This window comes from Microtus oregoni, unplaced genomic scaffold (genome assembly GCF_018167655.1).
Source record: "Microtus oregoni isolate MIOR12 unplaced genomic scaffold, Mior012 000000F_ref0000247, whole genome shotgun sequence".
In the NCBI taxonomy this organism is placed as follows: Eukaryota; Metazoa; Chordata; class Mammalia; order Rodentia; family Cricetidae; genus Microtus; species Microtus oregoni.
The window spans coordinates 28065261-28090366 of NW_024543059.1; the positions used below are offsets into that span (position 1 = coordinate 28065261).

A 25106-nucleotide genomic window follows, 5' to 3' on the forward strand; every position below is an offset into this window, starting at 1 on the left:
TAGGAGTCCCTGCATGGAAGCCTGGAGAAGCCATTGTGTGAAAGTGAAGCCTGGGTTATGCTGGGGATCCCAGGATGTTGGAGGCACCAGAGCCACAGGGTGTCTGCCAGGGACAGCTGCGCACAGGGAGTGGAACCAGCCCAGAGAGAGAAGTGTGTTGCAGTCAGTAAGACTGGAGGGGCAGAGCCATCTAAGTCCTTTGACATTAGACCTAGAGTTGTAGAATTTGGGGTTTCTCCTGCTGGTGTCAGCCTTGCTTTAGCCCAGTATTTCCTCACTGTGCTCCCTTTTCTCCTTCTTTGAATGGTAAATGTATATTCTGTGCCATTGTATGCAGGAACTTTGTAACTTGCTTTTGATTTTATAGGGGGTTTCAGAGATTGTCTTGAGTCTATGAAGAGACTTTGAACTTGGAGACAATGTTGAGATTGAAAGACTATGGGTACTTTCGAAGTTAAACTTTTGCATTATGATACGGACACAAACTGATAGCTTTTCTGCCCCTCCCCCATAAGTATCTCCACAGACACAGTGAGCCAAATCAAGCCAAACTGAAAAATTATAACAGCAGGTTTATTCAGCAAAATAACTCCCAGGTGAGTTCACTAGTCATAGAGATGGAGACCAGAGAAGCCACATACCCAGGCCAGGGCAGGAAAGTTTTATAGATTATAGGAGAGGGGGGATGGCATGTCTACCACAAGCTGGGTTTGTATCCAAGTATGGTCAAAAGCTGACCTCTTAGACGGGGACTTGAGCAGCTAGTGGCCACAGGGGAGGGAGCTACAATAGTCACCAAGAATGTGGAAATGGGCTCTCAGTTCCTTCCCTTTGTTCAGAGACTCTCAACCAAACACAAACCTGTGGCAACCAGACAGTGGAATGTGGTGCTTTGAATGAGAAAGGCCCCCATAGAGTTCTGTGTGTGAATGCTTGGCTCTTAGTGGAACTGTTCAGGGAGGATTAGGAGGTGTGGCTTTGTTGGAGTAGGTGTGTCACTGGGATTTTTAAAAAATTTATTCTTCTCTCATACATTACATCCAGACCACATTTTTTTCTCCTTCCACTCCTCCCAGCACCCCCCCACACCTTCCCTTTTCCCTAAATCCATTCCTCCTCCATTTCCCTTCAGAAAAGAGAAAGCCTCCTGTCTTAGCTAGAGTTCTATTGCTGTAAAGAGACACCATGACCATGGCAATGCTTATAAAATGAAACATTTAATTGAGGGGGCTCATTTACAGTTTTAGAGGTTCAATCCATTATCATCATAACGGGGAGTATGGTGGTGTGCAGGCAGGCATGGTGCTGGAGGAATAGCTGAGAGTCCTACATCTTGCAAGCAACAGGAAGTTGTCTGACTCACTGGGCGGTGTCCTGAGCATAGGCACTTCCTCCAACAAGTGCCACTCCCTTTTGAGGGCCATTTTCTTTGAAATCATCACACCTCCTAAGGATAGCAGCCAAACCGGGCAGAACAAGTTACAATAAGACTAGAAACACACCCTCTTATCAAGGCTGGATGAGATAATCCAGTAGGAGGAAAAGGGATGGGGGTGAGATTTGAGAGAGCAAAAGCCCACGTCATTCCCAGTTAGCTCTCTCTCTCTCTCTCTCTCTCTCTCTCTATATATATATATATATATATATATATATATATATATGTATGTGTGTGTGTGTGTGTGTGTGTGTCTGTGTTTGTGTTTCTGTGTGTATGCGTACGTGTGCACATGTATTGTGTTTATGGATCAGAAATGAGTTCTCAATGATTTCTTTAGTGCCATGCCTGTCTACCTGCTGCTCATGCTCCCTACCATGCTGTCATAGACTCACCCTTTTGAACTGTGAGCAAGTCCCCAGTTAAACACTTTCTTTCTATAACTTGTTCTAGTTGTAGTGCTTTGTCATAACTGATGACTAGAAACTAAGAAAAAAAATCACCAACGTTTTTCTATATTTCCAGGCAGAGCATAATAAAATACTTTCCAGTAAATGCAAGGGAAGTTGTGAAACCAATGAAGTCTCTCAGAAAAGTTTATAAACTCCGTCTCTAAAGGAGAAGGCATCAGACTAAAGAACACTGCCACAGTGTTCAAAAGCAGAGGGCCAGCAAGATGGCTCAGTAACTAACAGTGCTTGCTGCGAAAGCTTGACACCCTGAGATCCCCACACCCACGGGTAGATGCGGAGGGCTGACTCAGAAAAGTTGTCCGTTGTCCTCCACACACGCATGTGTGCGTACCCAGAAAAATGCAACCATACAAAAACACAAAATATAATAGGTATACGAAATAAAAAATGCACAGGGCAGAGTAGTTCCAAAAGACCTGTAAAATTCGAGGATGTAGCTCAGTAGTAGGGAGATTGCCCAAGATGCTCTGGGGCACCAGGTCCAACCTCCAAGAAAAACAATGCCACCTTCATGATAATGGGGGTCAGGGTGAGAACAAAAGAAACGTGGGAATCTATGTTAGAATGTCTGTGGTGTCGATGCCACAGAAACAGAAGAAGCGCTAACATCAGTGTGCGATCCAGCACGTTACACAACATGACTGAGCCAAGCCACGCACAGCGTGGATTTTCTGAGTGTGTGGGGCACATGTCTAAAGGCTCAGGCTTAAAAACTTTTCCGTAGATTAGTTTAATACTGTGAACTGTGACATTAACCGAAAGGAGGTGGGGGTGCTTAGAGATAAATAATTAAGAGTCATCTGAGACAAGCGCAGTTGGGTTTCTGGGCGGGAACCCAGGACACACACCCACATCCCTGCTGTTGGCACCATGCAGAGGCTGTGTGGCCATATGCTGTATACTGCTAAACGAAATAAAGAATGCGTGCTACTTTTGCTCTTCAGGGACCATCTAGTGGGGGTGCTTTGCGACATATGAACTGGAACTGAATTATTTTAGCTTTGTTGATAGCAGGAGAGGTTGCGTCCAGGTGTGAGTTTCTTTCCTGTTGATGTAACGAGATGTCTTGGTAAAAGCAACTCAGGAAAAAAGGTCCATGGGGGTGGAAGTCGCGGCAGCAGGAGCCTGGGACAGCTGGTCACATTCTGCTCACAGCCAAGCTGCAGAGGGAGACTGAATGCTGGTACTCGACAAGTTTTCCGCTCTTCATTCAGTTCAGGGCCCCACTGCTTGAAATGGTGCCACTCATTTTTAGGATGGGGCTTCTGGCTTCAACTAACGTAATCAAGATAACCCCTCACTGCCATTGCAGAGGATAATATCACGTAGATAGTCTCTCGCAGGTGTGATGGGAGACGCCTCGTGGGTAATTCTAGATCCGGACAAGTTGACATCCAACATTAAACATTATATAGGTCAGCTCCAAAGTATCTGTTTTGGGAGACAGTTCATTGGCTGAGCAGAGATCTTCAACTGCAAACCCTTTCTGACTGGTTAGCTAACTGGGCTCTCTCAGCTGAGACATATTGAAGGTGGGGATATTCACTTAAATGATTTTCCACTGGAACATTTGTGGTTTAATCTTTACTGCATATGCATGCAAGTGTCTCTCAGTCTCTGATGTTTTTGCCATACAAAAACTCTTCAGTTTCATGAGGTCCTGTTTATTAATTGTTCTTGATGCCTGTGCCATTGATGTTCTGTTCAGAAAAACAAACAAACGAAAACCTCACAAACATTCCAGTTAGTTCATAGGGTATTGTTTTAATGTAATGCTTTCATTAGCCTAGATTTTAGAGACTTGCTTTTTTATGTATGTGTATCTGTGTGCAGGTATGTGCTGGGGGGTAAATGTGGTGTCTGAAGAAGCTGGCAGTGTTAAATTGTCCCGAAGCTGGAGTTCTTGGCATTTTTGTGGTGCTCTACATGGCTGCTGCAAATCAAACTCAGGTTCTCTGCAAGAGCAGTGTGTGTTCTTAATGACTGAGCAATCTCTCCAGCCCTTATTATCATGTATTAATTATGGATAGTGGGTTTAATTATGACATTTTCATAGGTGTGTATAATGTGCTGTGACTATATTTGTCCCCCATTACCCTCACCCCATACACACTCCGGATGGTCCCCTTTCTCTTCTCAACTAACTCCCTTCCAACTCCTGTGTCCTTTTATGTGATCCACCCTGAGTTTTCTAGGGTTGCCTACAGGATCACGGGCATCCTATAAGTGGCTACACAAATGGAGAAGATATCTCTCCCTCCTCATTCACTCTTTTGTTTCTTTTAGTGTGTGTGTGTGTGTGTGTGTGTATGAATATTTTCATTTTTCTATTTCCGTTTTATTGCCTAAAGTTTAGGACTTGAATCTAAAAATATCTTTGCCTAAATCAACGTCATGGAAAAAAAAAGGGGGAGGGGAAAAACCACATTTCTAGTAAATTTCTAGTAAGTTACTAGAAATGTAATTTCTAGCAAACAGAAGATTGTGCCAAGTACTCTAAGCCAAATCCAGAAAGAAAAATTGACACGTTTTCACATGTGTGTGCCATCTGCAAACACCGAAAGCACACAGGCAGAGAGCAGCATGTTCCGCTTAAGGCTGGGGCTGGGAGAATCGTGACAGGAAAGTCGCAGGGTACCGCAGCAGTTAGACAGGAGCAGGAACTTCATACTCCGCTGAGAGCTGTCACACGACCTGCCGAGCGTATTGAAGGGCTCAGTCCTTAGTTCCCAAGACTTGAGTGCGTGGAACTCATTAAGAGCCATGTGGGATGTTGGAGGGGACAGGGCTTTGCTGACTGTATTTGGCTACTTCTCTCTTTAAAAAAAAAAAAAAACAAAACAAAAAAAAAAGATTTATTTATTTATTATGTATACAATGTTCTGCCTGCACATATGTTTGCAGGCCAGAAGAGGGCACTAGATCTCATTACACATGGTTGTGAACCACCATGTGGTTGCTGGGAATTGAACTCAGGACCTCTGGAAGAACAGCCAATGCTACTCCAGCCCTGTCTACTTCTCTCTAGTCACCATTTCTAATGTTACTCTTTTCTTTCTGTTTCAGCTTTTGGTTTTGAAAGTCAGGGTTTCTCTGTAGACCAGGCTGGCGTCTGCCTCCCGAGTGCTGAGATTAAAGGCATGGCCATCACTACCTGGCTGTCTCATGTCACTTTTTCTATCATTAATAGATACAGCTGTGGCTTCCCAATATTAATGTTTGTAAATGCATATATGCCATTCTTCTTCTTGTACCCCAGTGATTACAGCATCCGTGTTTGCTGTTGGTTGATTTTTTTGGTTTGACAGATTCTTGGGGGGACTGACCACCACACTCAGGGTGTTGTGAGCCTAAGAGAATCTTCCTAATGACTCATTTTTAATCTCTTTTATAACTAGTAAAGTTGCAATGTAAGAATGTGGATTCCCTTAAATATTTAAGCTTGACAGGCAACTTACTTCTACTGATAATGTTGTCATTTCTATTAAACCCAGGACCCTCTTTTTCACTTACTTTTCAGTTAATTCACACACTTAACATTAAATATCACATCTATTTGAATTTGAATTGAAATGTATGCCCTGGCAATGCTGAAGCATGCACGGGCAGCACGTATATGGTGGTTCTGTTGAACTTGTTCATATCGGGTTGCACAGTCTAAGAGGATGAGGACGACTGAGCAGGTCTCCCCCTCGTCACATATCAGCATATGTGAAGCTAATCCAATTTCCCTGGCTGCTTCGAAAACACATGAAAGCAATTGACTGTCCCACACATTGCACAGCAAGCAAGGGAGAGCTGCAGATATGAGAAACAAACCCTCTTAAGCATTTAAACCTCCCATCAATCTGCTAAATCAGTCTCATATTTTTGTACATAAAAATCCCTTTAAGCCTTTCAAAAATCATTTTAAAAATGAACAGAACATGCACAGGACAACATACAGATATATTTAAACAGAACTTATATAAGAGCACACTTCATCCATATATCTCCAGAATTATAAACTATCTATCCAACAAAAGAACAAGATGAGCATAGCAAACCCATAGGCATTACAAGGTGGCATGATCTCTAAATTAAATGCCCTGGAGACCCCAGGCCCAGGACCCCAGCTGCTTTGGGATTAGAGTCTTCTTGCAGGCACACTTTTATGTCCTGGCCTCGGCAGTAGAAAATTCATGACCTTCAATCGTATCAATTAGTTAATTGAAATTTCTGACAAGCCAGTGGTTTTTACCCTTCACCCCAGTGACCTGCTCCTGAGTGATTAACAGTAAGTGCTTTCTAGATCTAGATTTGGGTTTTAAATTTCATTTTTCTGTGGTTCTTATGCAAATCGCTACCCTAGCATCGGGATAGTCTCGTGGAATTCCCAGCCACTTAGCTATCACTCTGTCTCTTTTACAGTCTTATCCTGAGTGCTGACTATCCAAACCTTGCCGATTCTCTCTTTGTTCACTGAGAACATCTAATCTGACTATGCCAAAAGTCCCATATTAGCAGTACATGTCTGAGTCTCCTTAGTATTTCTAATCAAATTTTGTGCAGCTAAAAGAGAATTATAAAACGCCCAAGCTTAGATGTTATGCTAGGCTTCCTGAGATTACGTGTCTATGGAAGCTGATTTCAGCATCTCGCCTCAGCACCCTGCTGAATGTTCATTTTGGCTCTCGGTACATCTTTAGCGTAGAAATGAGATGCCTGCATATGAAAATTCCCTTTCGTACCAGCACCTAAATGCAAGGCCTGGCCAACCGTGTGTCTTCAGCAAGTGTTGGGGGAGTGGAAAAGGTGATAAGACAGATGGAGAATTGTTTTCCTGAGTCACTTCTGCTACCCAGGCTCTTTCCCAGGGAGAGTCACAGTTACCAGAGGTAGGCTAAGCCTAAGCATGTAAGAAATGCTTCTTCCATCTCTCTTTTGGAAACCTGACACTTTGGGTCAACCGCAGCATCCCTCTGACCCTCCTTCTGAGCTTCAAACTGATGCTGCTGAATATTTCAGAATTTTATCCAAACCCTACGACGTTGGCAGGGAAGGAACATAATGACCAAGTGACAGTACTTCTGACCCATGCCTGACCCTACCCTTCCATCTCTCAGCTAGCCTGATGATGCCTCACATGGCTCTAGGTCAAAGGCAGGAAACGCTAGATGGTGTCAAACCAATTAGCAATAAGGGATACAAATGAAGCTCATTGATGGGAGGGTGAGGTGTTGAACAGATTAAATTAGATCACATTCCTAGCCTGAAAGATTGAGGCTAGAGGCCGATAGACTCTAGTAATTTGCTAGAGACTTTGAAGAATTTTTGTAAATGAGGGAAGCAACGTTTTTAAAACACAGATAATGTCAAGACCCTTTATGGAAAACACTGCAGGCTGTTCATTCAGTTTTCTCACTCCTTTTCTTCCTGAGAAGCACAACTCTTATTTTGTTGAGGGAGAAAGAGCAGCAAGCTAAAACGCTTTATTCCCCAGCTTACTCTCTCGTAGTTAAAAACTTCTAGCGAAATTTAAATAGAAGTCTTCAATTGAGATAGAATTCCCTGAAAGTTCTTTAAGAGGGGACTAACTTGTTTTAGCAATGAGTCTTTCTAGCCCTTGTCTTTCCCAGTCAAGTCAAAATTTTAGACATTCCAGCTGGAGCTCTGGCTGCTGTCTTGTGTGCCTGAAGATGGAAGTAGAGAAAACCAAAAGAAATGCTTGGGTCCCTCATGACTTTGTTGAGCCTTCAACGCTGAACTGGTGATACATTTGGTTCTTAGTAACTAGCACTGCAGAATTCTTTATTTTTGTCTAAAATGATGAGTGCTTGTAACTTAATAAATAAAGGATAAATTAACTCATGAAACAAACAGTAAGAAACATAGTATGCAACAAACTGGAAAGACTATGTGGAGTCCAGATATAAATCCTACCTGCCAGGCAGTCACTGTCTACAAGAGGAGATAAGATATGTGTACCTAAAGAATCATCTGAGCTAGAACATGAAAAGCCTTCCATGACATTAGGCCGCGGGACACTGGCTTAGGGGACTCCCTGAAAAAGCTGAGGTATGCTACTAGACACAGCAAATTTGAGGGAAAATGATGCCATCACAATGTATAGGTGAGAAAAATAAATGGTACCCTCAGGAGAAAGAGGCACACACGGTTGGTAACTTCTTCTGACTGACTGTTATAATTCATATCTATGAGCCACTAGGGGCCAGAGATAAAAGATGCCTCTAAGAGCCCTGTCAACCATGGGCTGCATGAGCATTTCCATGAAGAAATTCAATTCCCGGTGTCCATGAAACAAAACTAATAAGGCAATAGGAGGGCTGTTACAATCATGGTGTGGCCTCTGGTCAGCTTAGCACTGGGTCCCCACAGAAACAATAATTAACTGCTTTAATCCCCGCTCCCATTCACCTAAGTAAAAAAATAACAAAGCATGTTCCTGACCATTCCCCCATGCCTTGAGGAGTCCTATTACATTTAACCTCTTCAATTTTATGATACCAAAATCGTTTTTCCTGTTACTGTGTAGAAAAAAATAGTTCCCCAAGTTTCCGAGATCCAAAACAACCTCTTTGTTTTCAGCAGCTCTTCACTGCAGTTGGGAATGCCGTCGAACAATTCCCATTAGCCCTCCGCAGATGCCTGTGTCTGGTTACAGGAGACTGTGATGAATCCGAAAAGGCACCCAACATGGCATCAGAAGATGTGGGCCCAAGGCTGGGGATGTGGCTCAGCTGGTAGAGTGCTTGCCTTGTGTGCATCAAACCCTGGGTTCGATCCTCAGTACCCCGTACTTGGGCATGGTGGCACACCCCTTCTGGTGGTTTGACTAGGAATGTCCCTCACAGGCTCATATATTTGAATGCTTGGCCATTAGGGAGTGGCACTACCTTGACAGGGATTAGGAGGTGTGGCCTTATGGGAGGAAGTGTGTCACTAGGGATGGACTTTGAGGTTTTAAATGCTCAAGCCAGGCTCAGTGTCAGACTGCTCCTGCTGCCTGCAGATCTGAGTATAGAGCTCTCAGCTACTCTCCAGCACCCTGTCTCCTGCACACCACCATGCTTTCCACCATGATAGTAATGGACTAAACCTCTGAAACTGTAGGCAAGCCCCAATTAAATGTTTTCTTTCGTAAGAGTTGCCGTGGTCATGGCACTTCTTCACAGCATTAGAACATTGACTAAGACACACCTGTAATCTCAGCATTTGATAGGTGGAGGCAGAAGGATCAGAAGTTCAAAAATCACCCTCAGTGACGTCATAAGTTCAAAGCCAGCCTAAGCTATATAGGCCTGTATAGAGGAAAGCAGGCAGGAAGAGAAGAAAGAGACCTAGGGGTGGGGCTTTACTTTTGTCTGTGGCCTGATTACCCCCAAAGCAACAATTTTCGTATCTCTCATCAAAGGGAATTTTGAGGGGATATTTGATCACATTGTGAACCCTGAGTTAGCATTTGCATTAATTAAGTAATTATTAATTAACCTTGAATCAGGAGGCTGAGTTAGCAGCTAGTTGATAGAAAGTAAATTCAGAGCATCAGAGGGCATCTGGAAGAGATAGGGAGGGCTTTTAGGTGATGCAGCATTTTTCAGTTTGGCGGAGCAGGACAGGCTTTTTGAGAGATGCCAGCAAGGAGAGATTAGCTAGCTGCCACTCGGTCTCTCTGAGCTAGCAGGTTTTCACTCCAGCCTTTGAATCTCAAGTCTCGTTTATAAATAGAACAATAGAGATTTAGTTAAAGCTACCTTTAGTGGCAGCAATAGGGCCGGTGCCTGTGGGATCAGAGAAGCAGGCCAGAAGCTGCAGAGTCGCAATGCTGACTGAAATAGTGGTAGATTAAGGTGCAGCCACTGTACGGAAGATAAAACAACAAGAAAATCCTAAAGCTTTTCTTGCTTATGAATTCATGATAAAAATACAGAATTTGCTTATATATTAGCATGTACCAGATGAGTATTGCTGCTGTTTGAATTCAAGCAGATCTGATTTCATTAAAAAAAAACTCCTTTGTGATAAGTGCTCATAAAGCACAAGAAAAATATAATGTGAATGATTATATTGTATTTATAGACTACATGGAGCTTTTTGTAAATGTACTTTTTCTTGTACGTTTGAGGTCGGCCATGACTATAGCAAAACTCTGCTTAAAAAAAAAATCTTGGGTGGATGAGCCAGTCCTGAAGTTGTGAGCATGGGAGAGCTGACCCCATTATTCATCTGTCAATGTGGTGGCATAGGCTGGGGAGAGAAGCCCTCCCTCACCCCACTCCCATCCTGCCTATCAGTGCCTGAGGCAGGTGGAAGAGCTGGCCCTGAGTTTCCTAAGAGCTAGGAGAGCTGTTCCTGTCCTTCATCAGCTGCAGCACTTAGGAAAGTGTCCTTGCACCATACCTGGGCAACACAGTAGAGCTGACCCCGAAGTGTAGGTGTGGGAGAACCAACCCTGAGGACATAAAAACCGGAGATCTGGCCCCGCTCATTGCTCATTGCTGCAAGGGGTGAACTGGCCAGAGCAATTCAGGAGAGCTCACCCTAGTGGTGAAGACAAGGGAAAGCTGGTGGGCTTCAACTACCCAGGCCCTGAACCAGCGTTATGAGTTGACGCATCCCAACATCTACCCCATCTGTGATTTGCTGGAGCAACACATAGACAGAAGACTCTCCCACACCAAAGGTACACACACAAACATTGCATGTTCAAGGATTAGAAGAATGGGTTTGTGCATTGGCTGTTCTAGTTTACTCTCTATTGCTATAATGAGATGTAATTAATGCCAGGGTCAAAAGCAACTTGAGGAGATATTCATCTTACAATTTCCAGGTCACAGTCCATGACTGAAGGAAGCCAAGGCATGTTCTAAAGCAGAGACCATGGGGGGACTGCTATTCACTAGCTGGCTCAGACTGTCTTCTTATATAACCCAGGACCACCTGCCCAGGTGCTACCACCCACAAATGGGCCCTCCCGCATCAATGATTAATCAGGATAATATTCCCATAGACATGCTCACAGACTAAACGGAAAGAAGCAATTCCTCAATTGAGGTTCCCTCTTCTCAGGTGACTATAGTTTATGGCAAGCTGACAAAAACTAACCACACAATGGCTGAAATATTCATACTATGCAAAACAGCCTACCGAGTTGATGTAATTATTATCAAAATACCAATGGTATTATTACTAATACAGGGGAAAAAAACCTCCTGAAATTTATAAGAAATCAAAAAGACCCAAAAGAGCCAAAGCAATCAGACAAACAGGAGGAAAGCTGGACCACGTGGTACCTCATTTCAAATACATCTAGAAACTGTTTATTGAGCAAGAGGTTCATTTGTAGAATACATAAGAAATCAAAATCAGCAGAAAATGATTTTAAAATTTATGGATTACCTGAATAAACATTTTTTTCAGAGAAGGATTTGCCAATAGCCAACAAATATTATTTCAAAAATACTTTGGACTGGGAGTAGGGCTCAGCAGTCATGCCTTCACCTAGCAGTTCCAGGATTTGAGATTTGATCTTCAGGACACATATGTCAACATCACTGACCAGAAAAATGCAAATCAAACCACACTGAGCGTTGACCTTACCTCAGCTGCACAGGTACTCTTAAAACGAGTAGAGAGAACAGGTGCTGGTGAGCATACCGTTAGCTCCTCTTTCATCTGTGTCGGCCTTTGCAGCTTCTGTTGGAGCACAGCGAGAGCTTTGCCAATGTTGCTTGTCTCTCGACAATTCACACATGTAATTTTCTTCTCAGGTGTGATCTAGCAGGCTTTATTCCCCCCACACACACTTTCTCCCTCCCTCCCTCCCTTCCTCCCTCCCTCTACCCACCAGCTCACCCATCCATCCATCCATCCATCCCACTCTCTCCTCTTTCCCCTCCTTCTTTCCTCCCTCCTTCCCTCCCTCCCTCCCTCCCTCCCTCCTCCCTTTCTCTCTCCTTCCCTCCCTCCCTCCCTCCACCCACTAGCTCACCCATCCATCCATCCATCCATCCATCCAACCATTCATCAATCCATCCATCCCACTCCCTCTCTCCTCTTTCCCCTCCTTCTTTCCTCCCTCCCTCCTCCCTTTTTCCCTCCCTCCCTCCTCCCTTTCTCCCTCCCTCCCTCCTCCCTTTCTTTCTCCCTCCCTCCCATTAGTTTGCTTTCTTGTTCTTGCTCTCATTCTTTCTCTTGAGCCAAGGCTTGAGTCCAGGGCCTCATACACACTGGGAAAGTGCTCTACCTCTGAGTTGCAGCCCCAGGCTTCCGGTCAGATGTTAGTCTCAAAAGTTAGAGTGTATATTCTATTTTATAAAGAGTTGCCTATGTTGAAAATGGCTTCTCCCATCATGTTGGCTAGAACTTGCTGGTGAACACGAGCCTGGGATTTTTTTTTTTTTGAGGAACATTTTGGATTGCAGATTTAGTTTTTGTAATTATTAGAAGCAGGAAGGCTGAACATATGGCTTATTCTCTAACTGGGGCATTCTTGAAAATTAAGGGAGTTATGAAAATAATCAGTGGGCATTAATATTAGGTGTAAGCTGGGGCTGTTGTGGCAAAATGGGACATTAGGGATCCTAGAAGGTTCCTCTTTCTTGTGTTTCTGTTTGTAAGCTTAGCTTACAGTACAGTTCCCTATTTCTTATTATAGATTGCCAATTTCTTTCCAAATAAGTTTTGGTAAGTTACGTTTTAAAGGAAATTTTACATGAAATGTTTTGTTGTGAATCTTTTCAAAATAGTTTTTGCTATTTTATTTTGATGTGTTATTGTTTTTTTTTTTTAATTTCTCATACATAGGTTCCCATGTCATTTTTTTTGTTTCTTTGTTTGCTTGTTTTGTTTTTCAAGACAGGGTTTCTCTGTGTAACAGCTCTGACTGTTCTGGAACTTGTTTTGCAGACCAAGCTGACTGTGAACTCACAGAGATCCACCTTCCTCTGCCTCCGAAGTGCTGGGATTAAAGGCGTGTGCCACCATTGCCCAACTTTCCCACCTCATTTTTCTAAGAACTCTGTGCAATTTGAAACCTCTGGGATATCTTGAGACTCTATTTGTGTTTCTTTTGTATTTAGCCAATATCTGTACATGAGAAAATAGGAATTCTATAACAATGAAAGGTATTACTATGTCAACTTTGTTATTTTATCCAAATCTTCAATATCTTCACTGATCTTTGTCTGCTCTTTATATCAATAACAGAAAATAATGTGAACACTTTTTTATTGATTTGTCTGTTTCATATTGAAATTTTATCAGTGTTTGCTTGTTACATCTTAAAGATATCGATATGGAATTCATAGCTTTGCAGGTCTCACACACTCCCAGCGAACTGAACTTTTTAATCAATGTGAAGTAATATCTACTTCTGCCGTTTTATTTCTCCAAGCTGAGCTGTGTTAGGCTAGCTGTGTACATTGTCCTTGGTTTAGAGTTGGCTACGCTGAGTTGTCTTGGGATAGCTGTGTATGTTTTCCTTGGTTTAGAGTTGGCTGTTCTGTCTTTCCTAATCCCTTACCTCCCAACTTCTGCATTCCTCCATTGTGTTTTCAAAAAAAATGTTTTGTGTAAACAGCACCTTAAGCGATATCTTTCATTTGGAGCCTTTCGTCCATTGACAAGAACTGTAATGAATCCTACAATAGCCAGAGTGTGTCATGGAACCATTCCTGAAAACACGGTTCACATTTCATGGCCACTTTTGTCTGCAAATAGAATGTGTAGTTTCTGTTTGCTTTGCCTGTTCCATGGGTTTTCTCCTTTCTTAGCTTATTTTGGATTTACTGAGTATTTTGAATTATTCAGATATTTTCCCTTCCAAATATTTTGAAACGTGTGCACTCTGCCAAACCCAGAAAGGCAAATGCCGTGTGATCTCACTTGTATATGGAATCTAAAAAGGTCAATCTGTAGCAATGGAGATAGTGGTTGCTACCAAAGGCCCTAGGAGGGGAAATGTGGATCAGTGGGTACAGAGTTGCATTTAGAGAGGAGGGATAAAATTTATTCTTTGGCACCGAACTGTAATTAAATGATAAGGTATTATACCCTTGAAAATAGCTCAAAGGGAAGATTTAGAGTGCTCTTGTCACAGAGAAATGATGTGTGTGGTATATTAAGTACAACGGTTTGACCATCCCACAATTCAGCGACTGGACCCACTGTGTGTCAGGAGTTAGTCAGTGGCACTCAGTCACCAACTGGCAGACATAGAGACCTACGGCACTGGCTCATTAATCGTGGCATCCCTAGAAGTGAAGTAGATTAGAAGCCTATTAAGCTTTCCAAAGAATAAAATCTAACTTGAATCACAAAACAGACTCACACCCTTCGGAGCAAGTCCTGGGGTCAATATATAGAGCCAGAAGCCATTGAATGAAAGGGAACTAGACTCCCTTAAGGAAGGACCCTGTGACATTCTATTAATCTCCCTCTAAGGGGGACCCATGGCCCTTTACCAAGATAATGGTACATTGAGGAGGTGAGAAGAATCAGCTCTTTGGGATCCTGTTGCCTCTGAACTGACCCTAGTTCTAAAAGACCCAAAATCATCAATGGCCTCCCAGTAATAATAGGTGCTGATGGGGGTCAGGTGATCATTGCATTTCTGGAGTAAGTCTACTCCCAATGGAACCAGAGGTTTCCTAACCCCACCTCATGGCTCCTTATCCAACTTCCAAAATGCAAAGTTGAAACAAACATCCTCAACCACAGACTAAATCCCAATTTGTTTCCCTGACCTGTGAAGTGAGATTGTGATGGCTACACAGGCCAAGAAGTGGGCACAAGAACTTTCTCTACCCAGAGCAATGCTAATGTAAAAGCCCCTCCCTGCCACCTTCCAGCCGGGGTGGGGTGCAGCAATTAGTTCCAACACCAAGGACCAAATGATGCAAAGGTGACAATTTCCACCCCATCTCCATTCGGCAGTCCTGCTGGCCTACGCAGGCAGATGGTGGATACTCACAAACTTAAGCTTAACCAGGTATTACCCCATCTGATGTTGTCTCCTTAGCAAATGCGGTTTCTTTGCTTGAGCAAATTAACACACCCCCTGGGGGCTGGTATGTAGCTATTGATTTGGTAAATGCTTTTTTAATGCATCCTTATTAATGAAGACCACTAGAAGTGTTTTGCTTCCAGCTGGTAAAGTCAGCTGTGTGCTCCTACTACCCTAGATCAGAATTTAGTCCACAGGAAACCTCATTATGTTTCCCGTCACAGGACAGCACAGCGGCCCATGGCATAGATGACATTCTGCTTGTTAGATCTGGTGAATGATCTGCACTTACTGATAAGATGCTTGCATGTCAAAGGGTGGTAAATAAATACTTTAAAAAAAAAATCAGATGTCTTCTACCCTAGTGAAATTTCAGTTTCTGCCAGGTGGACATATTGTGGTGTCTTCAAAGATGAAGCTTGTGTGTTGCTTAGGCACCCTTCTATAAGCAAAGAGATAAAATGCCCAGTGAGTGTGCCTTTGGAAGAGAAGACCTGCTCATGCAGGCCTGCTGCTCCAGCCCACTTACCAAGTAATGTAAAAGGCTGTTAGTTTTGAGTGGGGCTGAGCACACTCCAGGCTACAACACCTCCAGGCTGCCAAGCATGCCGCTCTGCCACTTTGCTTAGCCACACCACACAGCAGGTGCAACCGTGCTGGAAAGTTTTGGTGGCAGAGAAAAAGGCTACTTGAAGCTTTCGGCAAGTGCTGAAAGGTGAGCTCGAATCTTGGAACAGAGACTGCTGTGCTCTGCCGATAACTGTTCCCTTTTGGAGAAGGAGATTCTTGGCCAGCTGTGTGTAGAGCACTTACTGGAGTCACCAAGCTACCACGTGACCTAAGCTAGCTATCCTCAGCTGAGTGGGGTCTGATCATGAAGCCATGCAGGCGAGTGCACACGGTACCACTCCATCACGAAATGGAGCTGGTATCTGTGAAACTGAGCCTGACTGGGCACAAATAAGTTACGCAGTGTCTGTGGTCCCCCCTCCTGATGCCCTGCCTCTTCTTCCAGCCAGAACTGTGACTGCGTAAGAAGTCTTACAGTTAGCAGACATGAAGAGCAGACTTGGGTCTAATTATGTGTGACATACAGTCACCACCAAAGAGTACACCATGGTACTAGAGCTCCTTTCTGGGACATCTCTGAAGAACTGCGAATAGGAAAATACTCCCACTGAGCAAAGAGCTGAGCAATGCCCCTGGCTGCTCATTTTACATGGAAGAAGTGGCCGGATATATACTGACTCGTGGCTTGTGGCCAATGGTTTGGTTGATGAGACTTGTATGGAATCTGCCTAGAAAATTGGTGACAAGAAGGTATTTGTGACCTGAAGAATGAGCGCCAAAGAATGAAAAGCAAAGGAGGCTTTTAATACCAAGTGACTAAGATGGCGTGTTCTGTGGAAATAAGTCAGTCTCTTTCCCCAGTCCCTGTGGTCATTGCCCGTGAACTCAGGAACAAAGTGGCTGTAGGCCAGGAACAGGGGCTACACATGGGCTCGCAACATGTACTTCCATTCATCAAGACTGTTGTGGCTTCTGCTGTTGCCAAGTCCCCAATCTTCCTGCAGCAGAGAACAACACTGACCCCAAATATGAAACCATTCCTGACGTGGGTTTCCCCTCTGTGTGCTGTGAATAACTTTGGTTAATAAAGAAGCTGCTTTGGGCCTATTGCAGCACAGTATAGGGCAAGGTGGGAATTCCAAGGAGATAGAGGAGGAGAGAGTAGACTGAGTTAAGGAGAAGCCATGCAACCTCACAGTAGACAAACACCAAATACCAGATGGAACTTTACTGGTAGGCTGCAACCACATGGCAATACACAGATTAATAGAAATGGGTTAATTTAAGATGTAAGAGCTAGCTAGAAACACTCTTAAGCTTTTGGTCAAACAGTACAGCAAATAATCTAGTTTTTGGGTCCGGGCAGCCAGAAAGAAATGAGCAACCTCCAACTTTTACATTCCCTGGGACGATTATCCAGCTACTTGGTGACAGGTTAACTCTATTAAGCGTCTTCCACAATGGAGGAACAATGTTTTGTTCTGAGTAGAATAGATAATTAGTTTGAACATGGATCTACCCCCCTACACAGTGCTTCTGCGAAAACTACAACTGCGCACTTACAGTTGTAAGTGTGGAACACCTTCTCCACACTCCTGGGAGACTCATTGCTTTGCCTTTGAACAAGGAACTCACTGGCAGCAAAGGAGCAATAGCAACGGGCCCGCTGGATTTACCATGTTCTCCATGACTTAGTCAAAATGCCATGAACTCATAACTTACTGACTACAGAGTTTTGTTTTTTACAGTCCTGGAGGCTGAGAAGTCCAAAATCAAGTCATCAGAGATTGTAGTTTGGTGAGAGCCTACTGGTAGTTCATGCTCAGGTGGTGGAAGGGGAACAGAGCTTTTTATGACACCAACTTTATCTGGGAAAATTTAACCTAATCACCCCTCCCCAAAGACCTCAGTACCTAAAGGCATCACCATTAAAGGACATTCACTAATATATACATTTGGGGGGAACACACATTCAAACTCTAACGTCTATCTTGATAGAATGTTGGATATTTTTGAATATTATAATGAAACATCTCTGTGGGAATGACTTATCCAACTGAGCAAAGTTCTCAGAAAGCTACCGATGTTTTAGACTAGCATCCAGCAAAGGTTGCCATCTTCCAGAGCCAGGATTTGTAGGTCCAAGAATTGTGGGAAAGAGATCAACTCCTGTAGTGGCAGGCTGCTTGTTGGTTCCCTGCCTCCCAGCTAGCTTAGACCCAAAATAATCACACAGAAACTGTATTATTTAAATCACCGCTGACCCATTAGCTCTAGCTTCTTACTAGCTAACTCTTGCATTAATTTAACCCATTTCTAGTAATCTGTGTGTTGCCACAAGGCTGTCTGTGGCTTACCAGCAAAGTTTCAGGATATCTGACTCTGGCAGCAGCTCCATGGTGTCTCTCTGACTACGCCCTTCTTCCTCCCAGCATTCAGTTTAGTCTTCCCCACCTAGCTCTGTTCTGCCCTATCAGGCCAAGACAGTTTCTTTATTCATTAGCCAATAAAAGCAACACATAGACAGGAAAACCTCCCACACCAAACTCCCAGTGCATCCTTGGCAAAAAAGAAAAAATCGCTCCCTGTCACTCAGAGCAGGGGCTCCATTGTCTCAGAGGCCTTTACACCAAAGGAAGAAGTGCTTTGATCAGAGCCATAAAAAAGTAGTTTTATTAGGCTGGAAAAGCAGGCACTTTGAACTATTCATGCCTTAGAATTGGTGAAGAGAGGAGTTATTGAGCTGGGTAGAAGTGGTTGATGCTGACTCCCAGCTCAGACTGGGGACCCATGATACTTATTACAATGGAGGTGAGGAAGAGGGCATCTGAAATGAAGACATCCCTCCAAGCAGCTTGCAGTGTCACTATAGTGATTAAAGCCAACGGAGAACTAGACCCCAGCTAAGGTAGGGCTACTAATGGTCCAGACCCTTGAGAATGAAGGTGTGGGTCATTCCACCAAGTGAAGGACCACATCCACGCAAGTTTCGTCATATTGTTGGGCTCAGTCACATGCATTTTATTCCTGATTGTGATGCTTGCTTGGTAGATTGACCCCTTCATCTTTATCCAATGCCTTTATTTCTTCCTGTAACAACTTTGTTCCTGGTAGCTTGTTTTGTCTGGTATTCACACTCCTAGCCCAGCTCCTTTATTACTATGTGCATGGACTGTGTTTTTCTGGTCCCTCTTCTTTGTGTCTTTCAAACGTGTCTTTTGCTGACAGATTGGAAAAGAGGATGGAGGTTGGTCAAGTCAAAATGCCATAAACCTAAACCTCATTACTCTCCCCAAATTCAGTAGTTTTGTTGTTGTTGTTGTTGTTGGGTTTTTTGTTTTGTTTTGTTTTGCTTTTAGTAAACCTCCTTGGAGTGTTGCAAACCTGATTAATGTCTATAGTTCTCAACATGCTGGGTTTGCTCTGCCTTTTATGTCGATGAAGATCTTTCTGCCATTCTGAAGGTGCTTCACTCGTGTTTCCTGCTCCCTCATTTTTCTGAATGGGTCCTCCTGCCTTTGGTTGTGTACACCACTCACCACAAAGTAGTGTTTCACCAAACACCCCACAAACAGCAAAAGTCATGCAAAAGGGCAAACAAATAAAAAGAAATGGTGGCTGTTTGCCAGTGGGGAGGGTGATGTTGGGCATAGCAGTCTCCAGAAGACAGGAGGCGGAGGCAGGAGTATTGTAATGGAATTTAGCAAGCACCTGTCTCAAAATGACAACATGGCAGTGTAGCTCAGTGATAGACTGTTTACCTACCTTGCACTAGCCCCAGGGTGTGAAGTGTGATCCTCAGCACTGCTCCGAGGCCCTCTCTTGCCTGTGTGTGTGTGTGTGTATGTGTGCATTTTAAGGGCTGGAGACCTACCAGTTCTTTATTTTCTGTGGGAGCTAAAAGCCCTGGACAGATGGAGGTAAAATGGATATAGATTTACTTTCCTACCTGAGTGTGAAGAAATATGTTGGGAGCCCAAACCACAGGTAATTGATGTGTGCTAATCTTACATCCCAAATTCGAAACTAAAGGGGGAGATCCTGTGGAAGGCAAAGGTTAACATTTGACATTTCTTCCTGAAGGGCATTACAGGCAACTTGTTCCTGGTACTCTTCACATGTGCATTATGCACACACCACACACACACACACACACACACACACACACACACACACACACACATTTGGGCTGTGCAGGAACGCCCAGTATCAGCACCAGTCCCTCAAAGCATGGTTCAGATTTCAATTCCAGCACACATTAACTCTGAGCAAATGCGTCTGACACAGACTCTGCTCTTGGTCATTTGGTTCACAGTCTATTCAATGGCATCATAATCATCATAATCAGTGATTAATCACAGCAGATTAATTGTGATTGTGTGTGTTGCATACCATATGTGGTAGTTTGAATGATAATGCCCTCATAGGCCCGTATATTAGAAGTCTTGGTCCCCACGCTGGTGGGAAGGATTAGGAGGGGTGGCCTTGTTGAAGGAAGTTTGTCACTGGGGGTGGGCTTGGAGGTTTCAAAAGCCCATGACATTCTCAGTATTCTCTTTCTGCCTTACTCTTGTCTCAAGATGTGCACTCTCAGTTACCATGCCTGTCTGCCTGCTGCCATGTTTCCTACCATGATGCTCATGGACTCACCGTCTGGAACTGTAAGAAAGCCCCAATTAAATGCTTCCTTTTATAAGTTGCCTAGGTCATGGTGTTTCGTCATGGGGCTAGAAAGGTGACTGAGACACCATACCTGTGCACAGCCTTTGCTCTGGTGACCTGCTCCATCACTCCCCATCTTGCTCCCTTGAGACAGGGTTTCTCAGTGAACCCAGAATTTTCTGGGTTTTGTCTAGACTGATGAGTAGCAAACCCTATGGATCTTCCAGTCCCACCTTCCACCGCCGGGATTCTGGGGTGAGAGGGTCATAACCTCTGTGTGTGGGGAGGTGTGGGGGGTATCCAAACCCAAGTCCTCTGGGTGAAGAGTGCTCCTATCCACTGATCCACTTCCCCAGACCCACAGAGGTTCTTTCAAAGCACGTCTGTGCTTGGCCAGTGGACACCTGCTGTTGGGTTAAGGTGATGACAGCAAGCTGCCATTTCTTGCTGCGATTGAGCCGTGCAGCATTGCACAAAACTGGAAAGAAGAAATTGACCAACAAAGATGAAGGTTCAGCAAAGAAACAAGTCCAGCGAGGATGGACTTCAGGTGGAGTCTCTTACATAAAGGGAAGTTCAGAAGAAACTTCTGTGGCAACCGCGGTAGGAAGAGTACTCTCCAGGGGCCTCAGATATGAGGTCAGGAGAACTTACTGAGTGAGGATGGGAACTCAAGTAAGGAGTACTGTGTAGCCAGGCCTGCCAGCGTACACCTGTAATCCCACAGTTTAGAGGCCAAGGCAGGGGGATTGGCTTGAGTTCAAGGTCAGCCTGGATGAGAGCGAGCTCTTGCCTCGAACAAGAAACAAGCAAGAACAGAAGCAAAATAAAAGAACATTGTTCTAGTTTGTTTTCTGTTGCTGTGGCAAAACACTGACCAAAAGCAACTTGGGGAGGGAAGGGTGTGTTTAAGTTTGCAATTTCACATCATAGTCTGCCAGTAACGGGAGTCAGGGCAGGAACTCAAGGCAGGGACCTGGAGACAGAAACTGAAGCAGAAGCCACAGAAGAGTGCTGACTGGCTTGCGCCTCGTGGCTTGCTCCGCCTGCTTTCTTATATATCCCATGACCACCTATCCAGAGGTGGCCCCACCCACAGTGCGCCAGGCCCTCTCATAGCAAGCACTACTCAAGAAAATGCCCACACTGACATACCCATAGGCCAGCCTGGTAGAGACAACTCAGCTGGGGTCCCTCTTCCCAAGCGATGTTAATTTAGATTAACTTGAGAAAAACTAACCAGCATAAATGTTATGACAAAAAGAATGAGGACATAGTAGAGGAAATTAAACGGCCAAAACCCAAAATTATGTGAAAGAACCATTGAGCTCCTGCATGGTAGCAGCTCAAAGGATAGAACACTGACAGGAATCCTAACGTGAGAATTTGCCGAAGCGCAGAAAAGATACTATGTGAGTACATAGTGCCCGTGAGGTCAAGCAAAGTTCAGCTCACCCTCAATAGCGTGCCTGTCGTGTATGTGTATGTGTGTGTGTGTGTGGGGGGGGGGGGACCATCAGAGGGGATTCAAGTGTCTTCCTCAAATCACTGTCCACCTTCGTTTAGACGGGTCTCTCGCTGATTTGGCGAGACTGGCTGACAAGACCATTTTCTACAGGGGTGCTGGGGATGGAACTCGGGTCCTAAAGCTTCTGCAGCAAGTACTTGACTTACTGAAGCCCCCCACCAGCTCCACTCCCTTCTGGTGCTCTTGGGACAACTCCGGATCCAGAGAGACAATTGCAGGCATGTTACCTGCATATGTTGCTTTTAATTCTTAATGTTTGCAATATTTGAAATCATAGTATAAAATGCATCTGATGTCTACTTTTTTTCTTTTCCCTACACATAGTCCCACAATAAGTTTAATGGTCATAGAACAAACTCAACTTTTCACAACTGATTATTTGCCCTACTCCAGTATTTCCACTATCCATAACTAATTGCATACCCCCCATGTATAACATTGTATAACACATATGCAACGCAGCGAGTAGAAATATAAAATCGTCAGTCACATCAGGGCAGAAAATAAAACACTTAGAGACAAACCACAAAGTAGTAATCATATACTTTTTTTTTTCCTGCTCTGAGATTTTTTTACGGCCATAATCAACTGAAAATGAGCTTACAGCCCCTGGGGAAACTGAGGCACGTGGGTGCAGACCTGCGCGTTGCGAGGCTCGCTTAGCGCCGCCTCCAGGCCGCGCCCGCCGGTGCGCAGCGGTCCCGAGCTCGCGCTGGGCGGCGGAGAGCGGGCGGAGGGCGCGCACGGCGGCGGTACCGGGCCACGCACGGCGGCGCGAGCGGGCCACGCACGGCGGCAGGAGCGGGAGCGGGGCGTGCGGCGGGGCGTGCGGCGGGGCGGCGGATGGCCCAGAGCTGATCTATGCGGCGCTTGGAGGGGCTGTGTCTGCGGCGGCGGCGGCGGCGGCGGGGCCCTGCCCGCGAGCGGAGCGGGGACAAGATGAAGTACCAGAAATACCTGACGGTGCTGCAGATGGCCATTGGCGTCACCCCGTCCAATCGCGGCAGTCTCCTGCCGCTCAAGAGGAAGCTGTGGTAAGGACTCGGGGCTGGGGCGCGCCAACAGGGCAATGAGAATACCGGAGGAGCACAGAGACAGGGGCACCGGGGACAGGGCAGGGTCGCGTGGACAGGGGACAGGGGCGCAGGAGCAGGGTGGGGGCGCGGGGCCTGGCAGCGGTGGGGCGCGCGGAGCTAGCGGAGCAGCCATCGCCCAGCGCCCAGGCCGCGCGCCGCGCTCCTGCAGGCGACTCCGAGAGCGCGCGGGGAGGGAGCGGCTGGGACCCCGCGCCCGCATCCTGGCCTCGCTGGGGCTTTCCTTCCCCTGGGCGCCGGCGAGTGCTGCTGGGTGGCAATTGCACGCCGAGCTCTGCAGCAGACCGCGACCTAGCTCTGCAATCCCTTGGTTCTTGTCCGTGCGTCTTCTGTTATTTCCCCGAATGCACCTGCTGTTGGGCGCATAGTAAAAGATGAGCCGTTCCCACGCTAAAGGGAGGAAGTTGTGATGTTACCGTCGTTTTGTCGAGGACTGTCATTTTATCTCCATTGCTTCCTCCGACCTGGAAGCTGTTATCGAGGTAATTTAAAAGAACACCGGATTAAGTGAAAATGTCTAGGAATTATTCAGATCTGGTTCACACAGTCGTTTATCCTTAGGTTGCATGTTGTATGTATTAGCATCTAAATATGCCGCATGGGCTCCCATTGCCACCTGGGCATTCCATTGGCTGGAGATACAGGCTTAAGATTCAACCACAAAAGAAATAAGGAAGGAAAAGTAGTGGGGTCGGGAACCAGTAAGTGAGAGAGTCAATGACAATTTTAATTTGAAAATTATTAGTCAGTGCTCAATATAGGATATGAATATTTTATTTAGCTGTTCGATTCTATTGGCTATAGGGTAATGTAATCCTAAGTAGCGAAATATGAAATGAGGCTGCTTTTTTGAAGTGGAGAAGTAACTTCTGGTATATAAAACCTGAAACAATGCTTCCAAGTCTATAGGGGTTGATCAATCGAGGAATGTAGGTTAAAAAAAAAAAAAGAATTCCAATAGTGGTCAATAGTGAAGGAAAGACTGTAATTGTGGGTGTGGGTGCAGAGTTCAAATTTTCCCTGTGCCACTTACAGTGCGACCTTCAGCAAGTTATTGTCATGCCTGTTTCTCCCTGGGTAAGCTGAGACTCTTGTTATCACTCTATGATGTTACACAGAGCATCTCTGATGTCCAATCAGCCTGTTCCTACTGCTGTGCCTGGGTGAGCAACACACACTTAGGAAATGTTAGCATCTTCTAGTCCCCTCCCCACCCCATACACACTATTTGTTAAAGACAAACTTTTTACACTTGCTTACTAGCCGAGGGCAGCTCACAGAAGGTTAGGCTGGTAGGGCTGGCAACCGTTGAATTCAGATGTGTCCTTGGTGGCCTGGATGTGGTGGCCGAAGTCTTTAATTCCAGCACTCGGGAGGCAGAGGCAGATGGATCTCTGAGTTCAAGGCCAATCTGGTCTACAGAACAGGTTCCAGTACCACCAGAAACCTGGTCTTAAAAAAAAAAATGGCAAAGAAAATCGATGTGTCCTTGGGGAAAGGGGGTGAGGCTCCAGCAGAGCATTTGCCCAACACATACAACAACCTGGACTTGAGCCCAAGCACTGGAAAATAAAATGTCCCTGGAAGACGATTTTTAGCAAATAATGGAAGAATGGGTCATTCTTAGGCAGAGCAGGGTGGTAAGTGCCCTTAATTCCATCACTTGGAATGCCAAGGCAATAATATCATGTGTTCAAGGCCAACCTGAGGCCCCATCACAAAAACAAACCAATAACAACAACAAAAGCTTGCAAGATGGCTCATTGGGTAAAGATGCTTGCCTCCAAGGGGTCGTCGGGTTTGGACTCCTCTCTCTCTCTCTCTCTCTCTCTCTCTCTCTCTCTCTCACACACACACACACACACACACACACACACACACACACACAGTAAGTTAAAAAACAAGTAGGTCAGGGGCTGGAGAGATGGTTCAGAGGTTAAGAGCACTGACTGTTCTTCCAGAGGTCCTGAGTTCAATTCCCAGCAACCACATGGTGGCTCACAGCTATCTGTAATGAGATCTGCTTCCCTCTTCTGGCATGCAAGCATACATGGAAAGAATGTTGTATATGTAATAAATAAAATAAAAAAAAACAAGTAGGTCACTCTTGGCTTTATTGATGACATACAGGAAGAAAATATGTCAACACCAGCAGGTACTTTAGCCTGCATTTCTTTTATGTATTTAACTGATGAAACAAATAAATATCTTGCTGATTTTTCATATAGATTCTCTATCTCTCTACAAGAATATGAATTACATAGAGAAGGGTTTTTCTTAATTTATCCATTGCTAAATCGTTTACAAATGCTCTCTGGCCCCAAATAGCTTCTCAATA

General features: G+C 44.8%; 1 protein-coding gene across 12 annotated transcripts in view; it reads left to right on the top strand.

The window, feature by feature from the left end:
- The first annotated feature begins 22449 nt into the window (after positions 1 to 22449).
- Positions 22450 to 25106, top strand: part of Tjp1 (tight junction protein 1) — a 253021-nt gene continuing 250364 nt past the window's right edge. For 4 of the 12 annotated variants that reach the window (XM_041654254.1, XM_041654335.1, XM_041654480.1 and 1 more), the window contains exon 1: positions 22451 to 22708. In XM_041654254.1, the coding sequence (XP_041510188.1) occupies positions 22536 to 22708 (173 nt within the window). In that variant the 5' untranslated portion in view covers positions 22451 to 22535. Of the gene's footprint in view, positions 22709 to 25106 lie in introns of all 12 variants that reach the window. The other 8 variants (XM_041654420.1, XM_041654540.1, XM_041654601.1 and 5 more) reach the window with 4 other exon arrangements.